The sequence below is a fragment of the Semicossyphus pulcher genome, unplaced genomic scaffold (genome assembly GCF_022749685.1).
Source record: "Semicossyphus pulcher isolate SPU_LCO1_2020_fin unplaced genomic scaffold, fSemPul1.0.p SCAF_6, whole genome shotgun sequence".
Classification (NCBI taxonomy): Eukaryota; Metazoa; Chordata; class Actinopteri; order Labriformes; family Labridae; genus Semicossyphus; species Semicossyphus pulcher.
Genome location: NW_027211737.1, coordinates 5889436 through 5905789, shown reverse-complemented (window position 1 = coordinate 5905789; position 16354 = coordinate 5889436). Strand labels below are relative to the sequence as shown.

General features: G+C 41.8%; 1 protein-coding gene across 1 annotated transcript in view; it reads left to right on the top strand.

The window, feature by feature from the left end:
• The window catches only part of adamts3 (ADAM metallopeptidase with thrombospondin type 1 motif, 3), a 174456-nt gene that overhangs the window by 72001 nt on the left and 86101 nt on the right, over positions 1-16354 (top strand). The window contains exon 5 of the mRNA XM_069683065.1: positions 6672-6868. Coding sequence (XP_069539166.1) covers positions 6672-6868 — 197 coding nt within the window. The remainder of the gene's footprint in view (positions 1-6671; positions 6869-16354) is intronic.

Sequence of the window (16354 nt, the reverse complement as noted above, 5' to 3'; positions counted from 1 at the left end):
TAGATGATGATGTATTTTTAGATTTGCGTAAAGCATTTTGTAAAGTGAACCACAAGGTTGTTATTTCTAAAATTACTAAATGTAATTTTTGTTTCAAGCGCTGTCATGGATGTCTTCATATTTCTGATAGGACGCAGTGTGTTAAACTTTTGTGTAGCAACAAGAAGTGTACACTGGGTGTACCTCAAGGTTCTGTGCTAGGCCCCCTAATATTTTGTGTGTTTATACTGTATTAATGATCTTCCACTACTGTGTCATGGGATAGATCTGCAAGTGTATGCAGATGACACTGTTTTAGACACACATGCTAAAACAGCTAAGCTAGCAGCTGAGAAGGATCACACAGTGGCTTGATGAATCACGTCTAAGCTTAAACATCGTCAAAACAAAAGCAATGTTCTTTTCCAAAACTAACATACAGCCCCCTAATGTGGGCATCCTCATTTGGGGTTAAAAGAATGATATTGTAAGCGAGTTATATATGCTTCCACTCCATACATTTTCAGTTGTATGCAGACGATACTTAATTATACTTATCAATGAAGCCAGGTGAAAGCAATCAGTTTACCAAATTTGAAGCATGCCTTGAGGACTATTTGTAAAGTGTCCTGGGAAAAGCATTTGTTATGATTGGACGCTATTTAAATAAAAATTAATTAATTATGTTGACATTTCTTGGCGTGACCATGGACCCAAATCTTAATTTTAAGAAACATGCCAAAAAATGACAAAACCATTTAATACGGCTTAAAAAGTTTGGCAAATTTAAAACTGCCTTTCTATGGGTGCAGCCAAGACGATTTATGCAGGCTATGATCCTTTACCTCATGTCTTATAGTATCACATTTTGGAGGATTGCTGGTGAAACAGTCTTTAAACCACAAGAGTCTTTGTATACAAACAAACCTTAAAAAGTCTGGATAAATAGATCAAGGCATGGTCATGGTCCTTTATAAGTAAAACAAGTAAACCCAGGTCCAACAATAAGTCACCCTGGCAGTACATGTGTCCTTTCTCCTAACGAGGTTGCTGGAGTGTGAGTGTGTGTGAAAGGTGCAGTATGGGTCTTAATGGCGTCACAGCAGACACAGTAGATTTCCACTCCAGGCTGATGGCGAGATGCCTGTCGCCTACCTCTGTGCCATTTTTAGCCTGCGGACGGCTCTGGCTGGCCTCGTTGCCACCTTGCCGCACAGTGCCACGTGTGGGCAGGAGCTGGCTGGGGGCCTCTCCCAGCTCCTGCTGCCGCTGTTGCTGCTGCAGCACGGTGGGGCTCCCATGGGACTGGGTTGTGGGCCGGGGTGGGGTAGGGCGAGGCAGAGAAGGAGGCCGCTGACTGAAGCACACTAGCGGTCTTAAGGAGCGCTGCTGAGGGGAAGTCCTGTGCGTTTGAAGTAGGGACCTCAGAGAGCCTGTTTACTCAGGAGGGGGAGGGGGGAGCTGGCCCGCTGCACAAGAATGCCTGTGTCATGACGGGAGCGGCGGAGAGGAGGAATGCACTCCACAATCCCAACACTGTAGGAGCCGGGCCAGAGCTGAGGTGGCAGCCATTTCTTCCTATTTATTTTAGCTCCCGCTCCACTCAATCACTGGCCCTGTCTGTGGCCCTAAGCATCCCTGGAAAAATGAAAAATGGACTGCGCTTTTATTTATGGCTAGAGATTTCCAAGTATTTGCCATAGCACAGTATCTTCACCTAATGTGGATGAAATATAAGAACTGATTTAATAATTTATTTATTTGGGGGGAGTTCACAGAGCACCAAGGAGCACAGCACTCCTCGGTGGAATCAAACTTTAGTTTTTCACACTTAATATATTATTTTGCAAGAAAGTTAGGCTTTTATATTCAGGTTAATTGACCGGGACTGAATGCCAAAAAAATGCGCTGAGACACCTGAAAATGTCTATGTTAACTCAGTACATGTGCATAAGATTAAAGGGTTATACAGTGGATAGATGCCTATATTCATCTGATTCTTTATGTGATCTTAACCAGAGCGGTTATTCGAGACACATTCAGCATGCTAAGCCAAACTCACAAACACTAAAACCAGATTTGTTTTGACTCACCCCACTGCCAGACTTTCTGACACGGCAGCAAGAGGATTCACCAAAACTTATTTAATACACAGGCTGCTTGTGAGTCCATGCGAGCTTTGTTTACCAAGTCTGGTTTGTTTGCAAATGGGCTGCGTGAACCTAAACAAACCCAATTTTTAGATCAAGGCCAGCAATGTTTAGTCGGCAGACTACAGTCAGAGGTTTATGGACATTACCAAATGGAAGATGACCTCTCTCGCATTCAGTTTGAATTAAGTTTGAGGAGCAGAGTAAAGATGTGAAGGTCTTAAACCATACACTGTATAAAGACAGTGGATGGAGCCACCCTGGTGTGACCTGGCGGTTTGTGAATCCACCTTTTAAATCCTCAAGATGGGCATTTGACTGTTCTCCTTTTCTGGAGCCAGGAGTGACCATATTTGTACAACAGAGTGAATATGCATTGTTTTGTCTACCTGCTTTATCTTCATGATGTTTATTTTGAAAATTATGGTTCCATTTAAAGTTAATGTTTTGTATTGAAGATGACTTCAAACTAGCGATTAAGACCATAAACTCATTTTGACAGTGTTTACTAAAGTAATACATAAGCTGTAAAGTAAGATTATTTTCTCATCTTGTTTCACACAGGGGCTTAATCTGCTCATTTTATACAGCCTACGCCACACACAGAGAGTCGGTGTGTCTGCAATAAAATTAACTCTGAAAAAATGCTATTCAATAAATGTTGACCATTTGCACCAAAGCTGTGTAAAACATGTACCACTTAAGCTCTCAGCTACGACACATTATGTCAGCCTAATGACTTAATAATACCAGCTTTCATAAATCAGAGTTCTCATGATGTGTTTACAAAGTGCACTAAAAGGCTAAAAGCCTGTGATCAAAGCAAAAGACCAACACTGAATTCAGTTGATTTTTTTCTGTACACAGATTTGGAGTTGATTTGTTTGTGTTTGAGTTGTAAAAGCATTTCAGAGTTCTACACCATGTACAGAGAAACATACAATAATTAGGTCCTTTGCTCTGTTAGTCGAAATATGTAACAGGATTTAAATGGGGGTTTATGAAAGTTTCAGAGTTACTGAAACAATATAACAAGATACAAAACCACAAGATACAATACCACAGCATACAAAACAACGCTTTATGGTGATACGATATGACACTATACAGTGATACAGTAGGTCACGACGCGATATGACACGACGCGATATGACACGACACGATAAGATACGATACGACACAATATGACATGACGCAATATTACAAGACACGATAAGATACGATACAACACGATTAGATACGACACTATAAGATCAGATACGACACGATAAGATACGACACTATAAGATCAGATACGACACGATAAGATACGACACTATAAGATCAGATACGACACGATACGATATGCCACGATAAGATACGAAATGATAAGATACGACATGATGAGATAAGATACGATACGACATGATAAGATACGACATGATAAGATCCGACACAACATGACATGACACGATAAGATACGATACAACACAATAAGATCCGACACAATGCGATATGGCGCGACAAGATACGACATGATGATATAAGATATGATAGGACGCGATAAGATACAATACGACAAGACAGGCTAAGATACGATACAACATAGTAAGATACGATACGACGTGATAAGATACGGCACGAGAAGATGCAATACGACGCGATATGATACGATATGATACCATGCCATACAAAACACCACTATATGTTGATACGATACGACACGACACGATAAGATACAATACGATACGATACTGGTGAGTCTGGTTCTGCTCGAGGTTTCTGCCTGTTAAAAGGAAGTTTTTCTGCCAATGTGCCGAATGTTGCTAAGTGCTACTCATGGTGGATTCATGTTGGGCCTCTCTTTAAATAACTTAACAAAGAGTCGGTCTAGACCTGCTCTTTCTGTAAAGTGTCTCCGGATAACTTTGGTTATGATTTGGCGCTATACAAATAAAATTTGATTGAAATGTGATCGATACAATACCATGCCATACAAAACGACATTATACGGTGATAGAACACGACGTGATACGATACAATACTATGCCATACAAAAAGACATGATATGTTGCTACGATACAATACAATACATGAGCTGCAATATGATACAATATTATCCCCATGGAGAAATTTGTCTTGCAGTCAGATGCTGAACACATTTAGTTAACAAACTGTACATTATACCGAGCAGCAAACTAAACAAACAGCTTGAGTGATGTTTTCATGATAGAAAAGGTCTAACAGAACAATATCCTCTGCCTGAAAACATTAGAGAGACTCTTTTGAACCTCCCAGAGTGCACTGAAAGTTCACTTCATTTCAATTTCAGATTATGTCAAACAAGATTGAAAATGAAGCAAATACAAAACTTATAACAAAAGAACAATTTTCCACTGTGGTTGAAACCAAAGATAACAAACTGCGAGCATAATCACGGCTTCGCTTTTCACAGGCAAACAAAACAGACACCCTGATGATTCATTCACATCCCTGCCAAAACGTTCCCCTCTTTGGGTTTTCAACCTGCAACTCTCCTGCTGGCTGCTTTTAAGACCAACCAAGCTGCTGATTTAGGGTGGAAAATTGAATCGTCAGTGCTTCCTGCTGTAGAAAGTCCTGTACAAAGTAAGAGATATCTGTGTCCACTTGATCAGGAGTTGCTGTTCACTCCAGCAAGATGAAGGGACCAGATGAAGGATTTGGTGTCAGCAGTGCTCCCTCAGAGGTTTGACAGAGACGGCCTCGGCCTTCAGAGTGTACAGCTCAGCAGTATTAGAGGGATGTTAAGTACTGGTGGGCCGCTCCATCAAAAAAAAAAGGGAAGCATTAGCAATTTCATGGTCTGATTCAGGAAGTTCAGAGGGGACCAAATACTGTCAAGTCAGATAATTCACTCCACCCTCACACCGAGAGGAGACAGACACTGGCTTTGAACTCAAATCTGATTATAAAACCACATAATCTGTGAAATGTAAAAATGCCCTAAAGTAACTGTATTGTTTGGTCTCATAGTGCTGTTCCTGGGAGTTTATAAAGACATGAGTGGTGGTTTGAACTGATTACAGTTTAGCAGTGTTTTTACTACAGCGTCACTGCACACTCAGGAGGTTTAAAGCTTTAAACTTTCATCTCTCAGCATCATCAGCCCGAGTGTCTTCAAGGTTTTCAGAGGGTTTACCCGAGTAAGCCGACAGCCCGAGGCTTCATGAACAACCACTATTGAACACTCGATATGAGTCATTTCAGCAACATTAGCCGCAAAATATGAATTGAAATGCAAACCTGGTTTTTGGCCTCAGGGCGTAGATCTGCAAAATAACTGGTTTCTTGCTAATCAGACCGAATAAAAGTCCAGTCGCAGAGATGTGAGAATGATGTTTTCTGCTGAAGGTCATGGCTAATCATTTATAATGAGAAGTTGAGTGTTTTAAGTTGGATCAATGATTACAGATCTAATAAAAAAATGACACTCAAACACGTATTTGAAAGATAAAATGTAGTCAACATATAGCAAAGGTAGGCAATTCATGTAAGCAGCTTTTTGGGTATATTTAATAACATGCTCTTCACATCTCAAGAGGATATAACCTCTGGGAGCGACGGCCATGTTTCAGGTCTTCTGGTGTTATTCAGAAAAGCAATAAAGGATATTTGGGCCATCAGATATCATGCAGTCCTACTTGCAACTTAGATACAAGAATGGAGTTGGAATGGAAAGACCACGTCTGTTGGTAAATGCAGATGTCTGTTTATAGAGATGAATCAAGTCCTTAAACGTGCTAAGACAAGACGTTTAGCCTCCTTTGCTCTCCACATGGACCGTTTCCCTGCATACAGCCAATGTCTGCAGAGACACAGATCGAAAATGCTACTCAGACTACAAACGAAAACAAGAAAACTTTAGATCCTGCAATTATGTAGATAGCTGTTCATAGAGATGGGGCATCTGTGGCTGTCGCAGGCCTGTAGTAAGCCTGTACAATAATTTACTTTGGTCCAAATCAATGATTGGATACCCTACCTGCCCGTCTTTAAACCCACCTCCCTCGTCCATCCACTCATTGCATGTTAGCAGAATCTTCCATTAGGTAAAGCTAGCGAGCTAGTAGCAAAATATCTGTTTTTTATGCTTTTTGGATCAGATTTTTGTCATCAAGTTTAGAACTGCAACTAATAATTGGTTAATCTGTCAATTATTGTTTTAAATAATTGACAGATTGTTGAGTTCCTGTTGTAGATCTTTAGAGCCCAAAGTGTTTGCAGCCATCAGAAGTGAAAGAGATTAATTAACAACCAGGATCGCTTCAGTCTAACCTGGAACTCTGTTACATCGGGCATTTAAAGCATTTATTCATTTATCTGAAGAACACCTGCAGCTATGTGAAACACTCATGAATATTAACTCATCCCTCTGACAGCTGCAGTCCTGTGTTCTTGTAAATAACTGTACATCTTACGGATTAGTTGATCATAGTGTGAAGTTACTGTTAGCTTTTCAAAATAAAAGAAACTGTCGTGGTTTCTAACACTTCTCCCTCCTCTGTCTTGATCCCTGCACAGAACCAGAGCTGGATGTTCCCGGGACTCTGGACTCTGTAACCCAGCAGGTCAACGAGACGGTCCACCGCCGCCGCCGCCGCAGAGATGCCGGGGAGGACGACTACAACATTGAGATCCTGCTGGGAGTCGATGACTCGGTGGTTCGATTTCACGGCAAGGAGCACGTACAGAATTACCTCCTCACTCTCATGAATATCGTAAGTGACTGCAACGTGTTTTTGTTACTGGTTTGAATACTTTAAGATTCAGTGAAATGTGATATTAGTTGTGTATATGTGTTGGTCTTTGTGCTGGAGTGGGGATGGGCTTTTCAGGAATCTTATTGGGTAGTGTTATAAGGCATGTAAGTCTGCATTGAAACTGATGTTACAGGCGTTTAAGGATTAGGACAGAGTGCATCCAAAGCCAAAATCCTCTCTTGGCATCTGTTCCACCTTCTACAGTAAAGCTATTTCTCCTTGAGCCTTTCTTTCATTTTTCTGAGTATCTACAAGAGCACTTACACATAGAGATGAAACCTTCTTTTTGTTAACATTGGTAAATTCTTTTGTTGGCATACAAACAAAGACAGCAGCACCCTAGACACATAGATGAACCCTGATTCTCGCAGCTGCAGAAAGCAGTATTCAGCTAACAAGCTCTAAAACATAAACAGTACGCTACCTGCCTACAGACTAACAAACAGCCAACAGACAAAGTTACTGACTAGTGACTGAAGATGGTGAACATTTAACATCGGATTTAAAACTCTAAAATAATGCTGACTGATGAATTGTATTTATTAATAAAGACATCAAAAGACACTCAGCAAGTGAACCTTTGACCTATCAGATGACACATTTGACACACTGGCCATGAAATGAATTAGACTGAAGCCCCAGCAAGCTGTGAGCTACCTTCAGATCAACTGGTGGGGCTACTGCTTAGCTAGCGGGCATGATGGCTAAGGAAGCAGGGAAGAGCGAGGAGCATGAGGTTGATGCAGACCTTGATGTGAAAAAGCTGCACTTCTGCTATTTGGACTATGTCCACACGTACACAGGTATTTTTCAAAATGTAGCTTTTTCTCTGCGTTTCATCCACACACAAACACCGCTTTAGGTCACTGAAAACGGATCTTTTGTAAAACTCCAGCCAGGGTGAAGACTTTCAGAAACTCTGTTTCCACGGAGACGTGCACACGGGACAAACGGTGTTTTTGGCTCGTGACGTCAGGCTGTGTGCCGTTATCTCCTTTGTGAGGCGTCACAAATGACAGACAAACAAACAGTGATGCTTAACAGGTCTTTTTACATGGTTACACATATATGTACAGTTACTAGGTACAGTTGGTGTGACATTCTCATGACAGCGTTTCTGTTGTGTTTTTACATTTTCGTTTGGACAGGGATTTTTTCTAACCATGCTTGTGTGGACGGGGCTTTTTTGGAAAGGAAGGAGACAAAAACTCAGTTTTCAATAATACCTGTGTACATGTAGACATGGCCTTATTTTGGATTCAGGACAGACCCAGGTTACAAACACAGCTACTGTTGCTGCTAATTTGCATACTTCAATATTTGTTTTATTGATCAAAACACAACGCAGCTTATCCTCAACTTCTGCCCTTCTACTATAAATGGATACATTTACTACACAGTGTTTCTTCTTCTATCAAATGGTTAAAAGAATTCATGAATCCACTATTTTGTAAAGGTGTAAAGGAGGCGGGATAACTACACATCCAAATTTCTTTTCTTATTTTTATTGTATGATTTACGTTGGGCTGCTCGGTGGTGCAGTGGTTAGCGCTGTCGCCTCACAGTTAGAATGTCCCTAGTGCAAGCCCCGGTTTGCTGGCCTTTCTGTGTGGGCACGTGCATGTGTGGGTTCCCTCCGGGTACTCCGGCTTCCTCCCACAGTCCAAAGACATGCTCAGTAGGTTCATTGGTGACTCTGAATTGCTCGTAGGTGTGAATGTGAGCATGAAAGATTGTCCGTCTCTATGTGTCAGCCCTGTGATTGACTGGTGTCGGTCCAGGTGTACCCAGTCTCTTGCCTAGTGACAACTGGCATAGACTCCCGCCCCCCCAGCGACCCAGAACAGGAAAAGCAGTATAGATAATGGAAGGATGGATGGATAGATTAACGTTGTCACCGGGAAAAAAGGCAGCTACGCTTCATTTTTCAGATCTCCCTTCTTCCCCTTCTTCCTTTTAAGACCTGAGTCAGTATTAGAGGTATCAGGGTGTCTCTGAGCCGGACACAGGTCAGGTCTGTCATATCGACAGATCTAAAACAATCTTGGACAAAACACATCTGTGCTTTTGTCCACACCAGGATGCTTACTCTGCTAACTCTGCCCTCTGTAGAAATGATCCATCCAAAAACAAAAGTGTGCCATCAAACCCCAGGCGTGGATTATCCTTCTGTCTGTGTACACATGTTTCGGGTGTAAGTGCACCTGAGTGGGGTCATTTAATCAAGAAGCTCTTCATTGGCATTTGACAATCGATTCAGGCTGTGGTTTGCCTCTGGAGGAGCTTTAAAATTATAGTGTTTGCTCATTGCAGACACCGCAGACACGCCTCTCTGCTGGGGGGTCAAATTGGCCATATGTGCCAGTATTTGCCGGCTGCATGGTGAAGTGATCCTTTAACAAGACATTTGAATGCAGATGGAGACCCAGGGACAATACTCGCACCACATGCTCTGTGTGGAAGCTGCTGCTGTTCCTCAGCAACAAGTCAGCTGATGATCAAAGCCTCCCCGTTGGACATGGGGATGGTCGAAGAAGAGTGTGTGCCACTCATACACACACACAAATTCTGATAGGTGTTCAATTATCACTGTCTTCTGCTGTTAATGACGTGTTGCAGAATCAAAGCAAAGTTCACAGATAATCGTTGACTAGCAGGTTGTAGTTTTTGATGTGTGGAGTCTTCTGTGAATCAACAGGAGATACATGAGAAACGAGAAAATCACAGTGCTGCCATTGACTTTGTTAGAGGGATAATGAGTGTGCTACAGCTTTAACCCGCTATCTATTGACTGCAGAAAGCTGGCAGTATTCCTGATGACTTGTCATGCGTTTCCTGTTTGGAAATTGTCCTAGAAATATTTTTTAAATCCTTTACAACCAGAACGGTTAAAGAGAATCCTCTCAGAAGCTCCTATTGCGTTATTTACTTTACGCTCTTTCTCTGCAGGCCGTCGTCTTGTGTTTGTATTGTGTTCTTGTTTGGTCTCAGGATGTGAGAAAACACAGGATTGTGTCTCTTTCCTGGTTTGTTATTGATGACATGCTTCTTTATTCATTGTTGAGTTAAAATTGTTAGCCTCACAAGCCCTTAGCAAATTTTGTTTTGGCCTTTATGCCTTGTAATGAGAGAGAGAGAACAGTGGATAGTGTCTAAAACGGGAAATCAAAAACAGAGTGGGGATTACACGCGGCACAGGGCCGAGGGTGGGAGTCGAACCTGGGCCCGCTGCATCGAGGACCGCAGCCGAGATGTGGACTTGAGACTTGGTGACTTGGACTCGAGTCGACTCGAGTCACTGTTTTGATGACTTGCGACTTGACTTGACAAAACATAAATGACTTGAGACTCGACTTGACTTGAGGCATGATGACTCGGATGACTTGACGGCATGTGTTCATAAGTTTGAATGTTAGCTGTTAAATATAAAATGATAAAATTGTCACGTTTCTTTCTAACTATCAAGTGTGTCTGCAGCGCAAACTGGGAGTCATGATTGGACGACTCAAAAAGCTCCCCAGCATGTGATTGTCATGATTGCCTGTCAGTCACACTCCTCGCTATGGCAACACGCAACATCAAAGCCCCCAACTTCCTGACGTTTTTTCCCCTAATAGAAGCCTCATCAGTCGTACTCGTTACTACTCAATATGGTCTCAGACCAGACCATCATCATGGCTGCGTCTGTGCCAAGATAATACAGATACAATTCACTGTCATACTTTTTGAACAGGTTATATAGATTGGCCAATAATATTATTATTAGACGGGCTGCTAACACCTTGTCTTTTCTCTTTATAAAGACCAGATACTACAGGGAAGAGTGCTGCATCTTGAGTGGAAAAAAAGTGATTTGACTCGGGACTTGACTTGCCTTGACTAAGGACTCGACTTGACTTGACTTGCCCAAGAAAAAATTACTCGAGACTTGCTCGAGACTTGGACCAAATGACTTGCGATTTACTTGGGACTTGAGCAAAGATGACCTGGTCAACACTGGACTGCAGCCTCTGTATATTAGACACACAATTTAACCGCTGAGCTAAACCGGAGTCCCTAATTTTGACTTTCTAAAAAGATCCTTCACAGTGGCTTTTGTACCTTTGTACACGTTCTCATAATGGTGGCTAATTAAGTTAAAACCTGGACAGAATCAGTCTGCTTGTTCTGTAGAAGAAATTTACATAATATGACTTTTAATCTAGCCCTGCCTTCTCCTGGCATTAACAGGCTTCCATAGTTTAAAAGCACTCAGAACGCTCATGTTAATGCATGTTATCAGCACTATGTTGCAGCCTCAGGCTTCAATAATTTGAATCCATTTTTTCTATCGTGTCTATCTGCACACTTATCCCAAATAATGACGAAGCAAAAACAGGATTTTAGACACTTATTAAAAAGCGAAAACTGATATATTACAGTGACATAAGTTGAAGCATTTTGGGCAGCGATTACAGCCCTGAGTCTGCTCTGGTGTGACGCGACAAGCTTTGCATGCTGGGATTTGAGGATTTTCTGCCATTCATCCCTGCAGATCCTCTCAGGCTCTGTCAGGTTCGCTGCTAGACTGAGGGGGAAATGCAGCAACAGGAGCTTTCTGTGAATCCCTCATGATGGATAAAACATTGTAAATTGTCCTCCATGGTGACCCAAGGTGCAGGAAAACCTCCAGGGACCCCTTTATGTGGAGAAACGTGTTTCCTGGCTGTGTGCAGCGGTCATCACATAATGGAATTTGAACCTTGGTTGGGTCAAAGGTCCTGAGCCTCTGAACCAGGTTTTCATTAAGGACATACCTGTGCTTTGCTCCATTCAGCTTCACCTTTACCCTCACACTCTCACAGCGTGACCTTTGACCTTGGAATGGTATGGCACAGGTGATGGTTTTCTTCCAGACATGATGCTCAGAATTGAGGCCAAACAGTTCAATCTTGGTTTCATCAGATCTCAGAATCCTTTAGGGGCCTTAATGCAATCTTCAATCGAGCTGGAGGACATTTCTAAACATGCTCTAAACATGCTTTATTTTGTTATTAAAGGTGAAAGGGACTCTGCAGACCGAATGGAGTTTGGTAACTCGTTCCACCACCTGGGGACGACTGAGGAAAAGAGTGTAGTTAGAGACTTAGGGCCGTGTTGTGATGGGAGTACCAGGCGCCTTTCATTGGCAGAGTGTAGTGGGCGGGACGGAGTGTAGAGTAGTGTAGTACGTATGAGAGATGTTGCAGAGTAGTCATGTTGTTACAGTGCTCCTCTCTCTCATTGTTGCTCTGGTGATGATATTCCCGTGTTCTTTACGGTGATGTCGGTTGTATTTCCCGGCTAAACTCGACCGGAGGCAGCTCGGGCTCTGAACACTGATTACTGTGATCGACAGCTGGGTCCATTTCCTGCCTGCCAGGTCTTTTAACTCCACCTCTCACTCTCTCTCCCTGACCCTATGTCTCTCGCCCTCTCTGGTTCTTCCACACTCACTCAGACCTCCTTTCCCAACTTTCTCGTCCATCCCCTTTCCTCACTCCTCCCCACCTGCCTTCTAGTCTCCCTTCTTTCTTTCTCCTCTCCTCCAGTCACCTGACCTTTTATATGATCACTTCTCTCTGCATCCCTCTCCTCTCATCTCCTTTACATCTTCTCTGCCTCTCTTCCATTCTTTGTCCTTTACTTTTCCTCTCTCCTCCTTTCCCCTTCTTTCCTGTCATTCTATTCTCCGTTTTTCCATCATGTCTCCTCTCTTTTCTTTTCCTCTTCCCCCTCTTCTTTGTGTCCTTTTTCCTCTTCAACTCCTCTGTTCTCTTTTTTCTTTTACTACTCCCTTCTTTATCTTGTCATCTTGACTTTCTCCATTCATTCTCCCTTTTTTCTTTTTCCTCCTCTTGTCTCAGCCCTTTTTTTTAGACCCCTTTCTCTTTTTGACTCTCAGTCATTGATTGTAGCATTTAATGAGCATGTATTTAAGTGAGTCCTGTGTGTGTGGACGTGTTTGTGTGTGTGTATCCAGTGACACTGATGTCAACATTATGATCAACAATAATATAGCTCTCATGGGTAGTCTTGCAGACACACACCCACACGCTCAGTATTCCTTGGTTAAGTGCTGCTCCAGCTTTAAAGAAGAGATAAGAATTAAGTCTCCTCTTTTATTGCCACATCCTTCGTCATTAATGAGACTCCATTAGCGAGCGTAAGCACAGGCTTTTATACTGACCACCACAGTCAGGGAGAGTCGGGAAACTCGGGCTGTTCTTGTCAGGGTTTTTTGTCTGTCTGCATCTCACATAACTTGCGTGGCTGCTCCGTATGTGCAGCTGCAATCAAATTACATTAAATGCAATGCTCCAAAATGTGATATGAATTAAAAAATGTGATATGAAATTAATTAAAATGTAACACTTTTTTTGTGATATAGCTTGCCTAGATTTTTCTGCGTGTTTCAGCACACACGTCTTATCTCTGTGGGTGTTACAGTGATGGGTATATGTGCCTGGAAGGCCTAGCACTAGATCTATTGTTGTCTATTTTTTTCACTGGGGTCTTGAATGATGATCGTGCTGCTGCTGCTGGATGTGTCTCAGCCTTTGATGCACGCATGAAAGACACACGGGGATGAAATTGCTTCCCCTGGTAGCATCAGCTTTCTTCTCTCAGGCTGTCAGAGATCAATAAATTACATTCCTTATGAAAGTGTCACACAGAAGCTTTTACACATCGACCCAGTTACCAAAAAGGGCCTCCAATGAAAACTCATGTCCGGTATATGGCCAATAAACAGAAAAAATAGTCAAATCCAGCAATAACATGAAGAGAAGCTGTGGGAGCATTGGTTCCACTATAACATAAATGAGTCCTCTTCATGGGGCATAAAGTTTTATGGACCTCTGTTGGAGACATTATGGTACTGCAACAACATTTACATTTAAATGCATACTGAATAACCAGTTTAACCAAGTTTAACTGTGGTTCCTTTACTTTACAGACGTGCTGTAATACACCACATCTCATAACATGCTCAGATACTGATACAATGTTGAATCAACATGTCTTTTGTAAGCAATGTCAACATTAACTAAACATTTGAAGTTTGAGAATGGTGGAATTTATTGCTAGTTTTGAGAAGGATGATGAATTCATTAAATTCATAAAATCCAACCACTTTTTTACCTACCTGTAACTTTGAGATTTTATGTCTATTAACTCGTGCACACATCAGTTCTGAGAGCATTCATATAGTGTGACCAACATGCATGCAAACTCTCTCTCCTTTTCTCTATTTGCAACCACTAATTTCTACATGACTGCACTATTGTCATATTAACCTCTCAACTCAACTAATCTTTGTTTATAAAGTACCTTTCATAAAGTAGTGCAGCCTTAAGTGCATCACATTGCAACAACACAGATGGAAAATAAGAACAAATTTTGACAATAGACACAATTTTGCAACACTGAAATATTTGGAATCAATATTAAAAAAGCAATATAAATGATAGAGATGAAATATCAGGGCTGCATGGTGGTGCAGTGGTTAGTGCTGTCGCCTCACAGCTAGAAGGTTCCTAGTTTGAATCCTGTTTTGGCCTTTCTGTGTGGAGTTTGCATGTTCTCGCCGTGCATGTGTGGGTTCCCTCTGTGTACTCCAGCTTCCTCCCACAGTCCAAAGACATGCTCGTTAGGATCATTGGTGACTCTAAATTACCCGTAGGTGTGAGTGTGAAAGGTTGTCTGTCTCTATGTGTCCAGGGTGTAACCCCGCCTCTCACCCAATGACAGCTGAGATAGGCTCCAGCCTCCCTGCGACCCTGAACTACGAAATCAGCTGTTTAAAATACCTTTTTTTAATTAATTATTATATATTATTATTATTATTAAAATATTAAAGTTTAGATGAACAACTTATTTTTAGGATTTTAAATGTTTTATTTGTTCACATTTCCTTTACTTCATGGCAGCAATCAATAAGGTAAGCTAGCTTGTAAGAGACCTGACTTAAGTGAGGACGAGCACATTCATGCACTCGTGGCTTTGATATTTGTTTGGTTTCAAAATGTAGCAGACTCTCAATGGTTTCTCTAAGTTGCCACAGCTTTAACCAGAAAATGAATCCAGCAATTTAGACACTGTAAGTAAAAAATTCCTCAGGATTTAGTTGAACATTTCCAATTTGAAGATAACACCTGAGTTGTTCTTGAACAGATTACACACGTGAAAGTGTGTTTTCAGACGGACACTTCAGCTGAGGAAGCAATCAAGTTAGCGCTATTGATCCGAACCCCATCAATCCCCCCGCTTCCCTGCAAAGGCATGTGTTGTTGCTGTTTTGAAAGATGGGCTGCTGAACGTGAGCTGGATGAGTAAAATGTGAGGCTGCACACGTACAGTAAGAGGAAGACGGTCTCACTGTAAATGTGTGGAGGAGGATGTTAAGAAATTAATGCTTAGTACATCATTCTGGCCAACCTGTGAAAAATCAGTGTGTGGGAGAAAAAGAACATATGGTATCATTTCAGCTCGAGCTAACGGAGAGGCTCACTGTGAAACTAATTCCAAAGGAGCTGAGCTGAAAGTACTGAATCAGCAGCGTTTATCCATCTTTTTTCAAAATAAAGCACCATCTTCAGTGCTGCTCACGCACCAGGGGATGCTGCTGCCTACAGTCCAGAGCTGTGAGTGATAAAATATATTGGACTAAGATAGCTATTGCAGTTTGGAGTTTTTTGCCCTGTAATATTGTTTTCACCTCCTCTACCCTGGGTGGAGAACACTGACATATCGTGCAATGAGGCAGATAAGCTCAGTGAGGAATCACTGGCCCAAAGAAAACGAGACCCACTGTGATGCTGTCGCTTCAGTCCACATGCTCCGGGTTGCTAATGAGGTGTCCCTCGTATGCAGTGTCAGAGAGCGTGGCGAGATGTTGATCTGTTCACTGATTCGATTGGTATCTACTTTACAGTCAATTAGTTTGCAGGGAAACAACAGCTCTATAGATGGTCTGACGGGCCAACACACACATCACACTGAGCCTTTTAAAGGTCACATATCAATGATTGTATGTGTCATCATTGATTCCACATTTCATGTGAACAGGCATGACTTCTCTGGGAAATACAAAATAATGTGATATATTAAACAATAATACACTATATATATATTCACATAACCAAAACTTTCATTCCCAGCAGGTAAAATTTAAATGTCCAAATAAGGTTGTGGCGTGCCGGCCACCTGATGCTTTATTAAAGAAAGCTCATTCCATTTTTGGGCTCTGCAAACGAAGAAAAAAATCCTTAACTATACATTAACTATATTATTTTTCTAAATACATTCTAATTACCTTTCATCTGTTTTATTCCACAAATATCATCTGCACTCTAGCAGGGTTGCAGCGGTCTTTTGCAACTCTTAGTCACTTAGATGACAAGATCAATGCTCCTCCTCTTCATG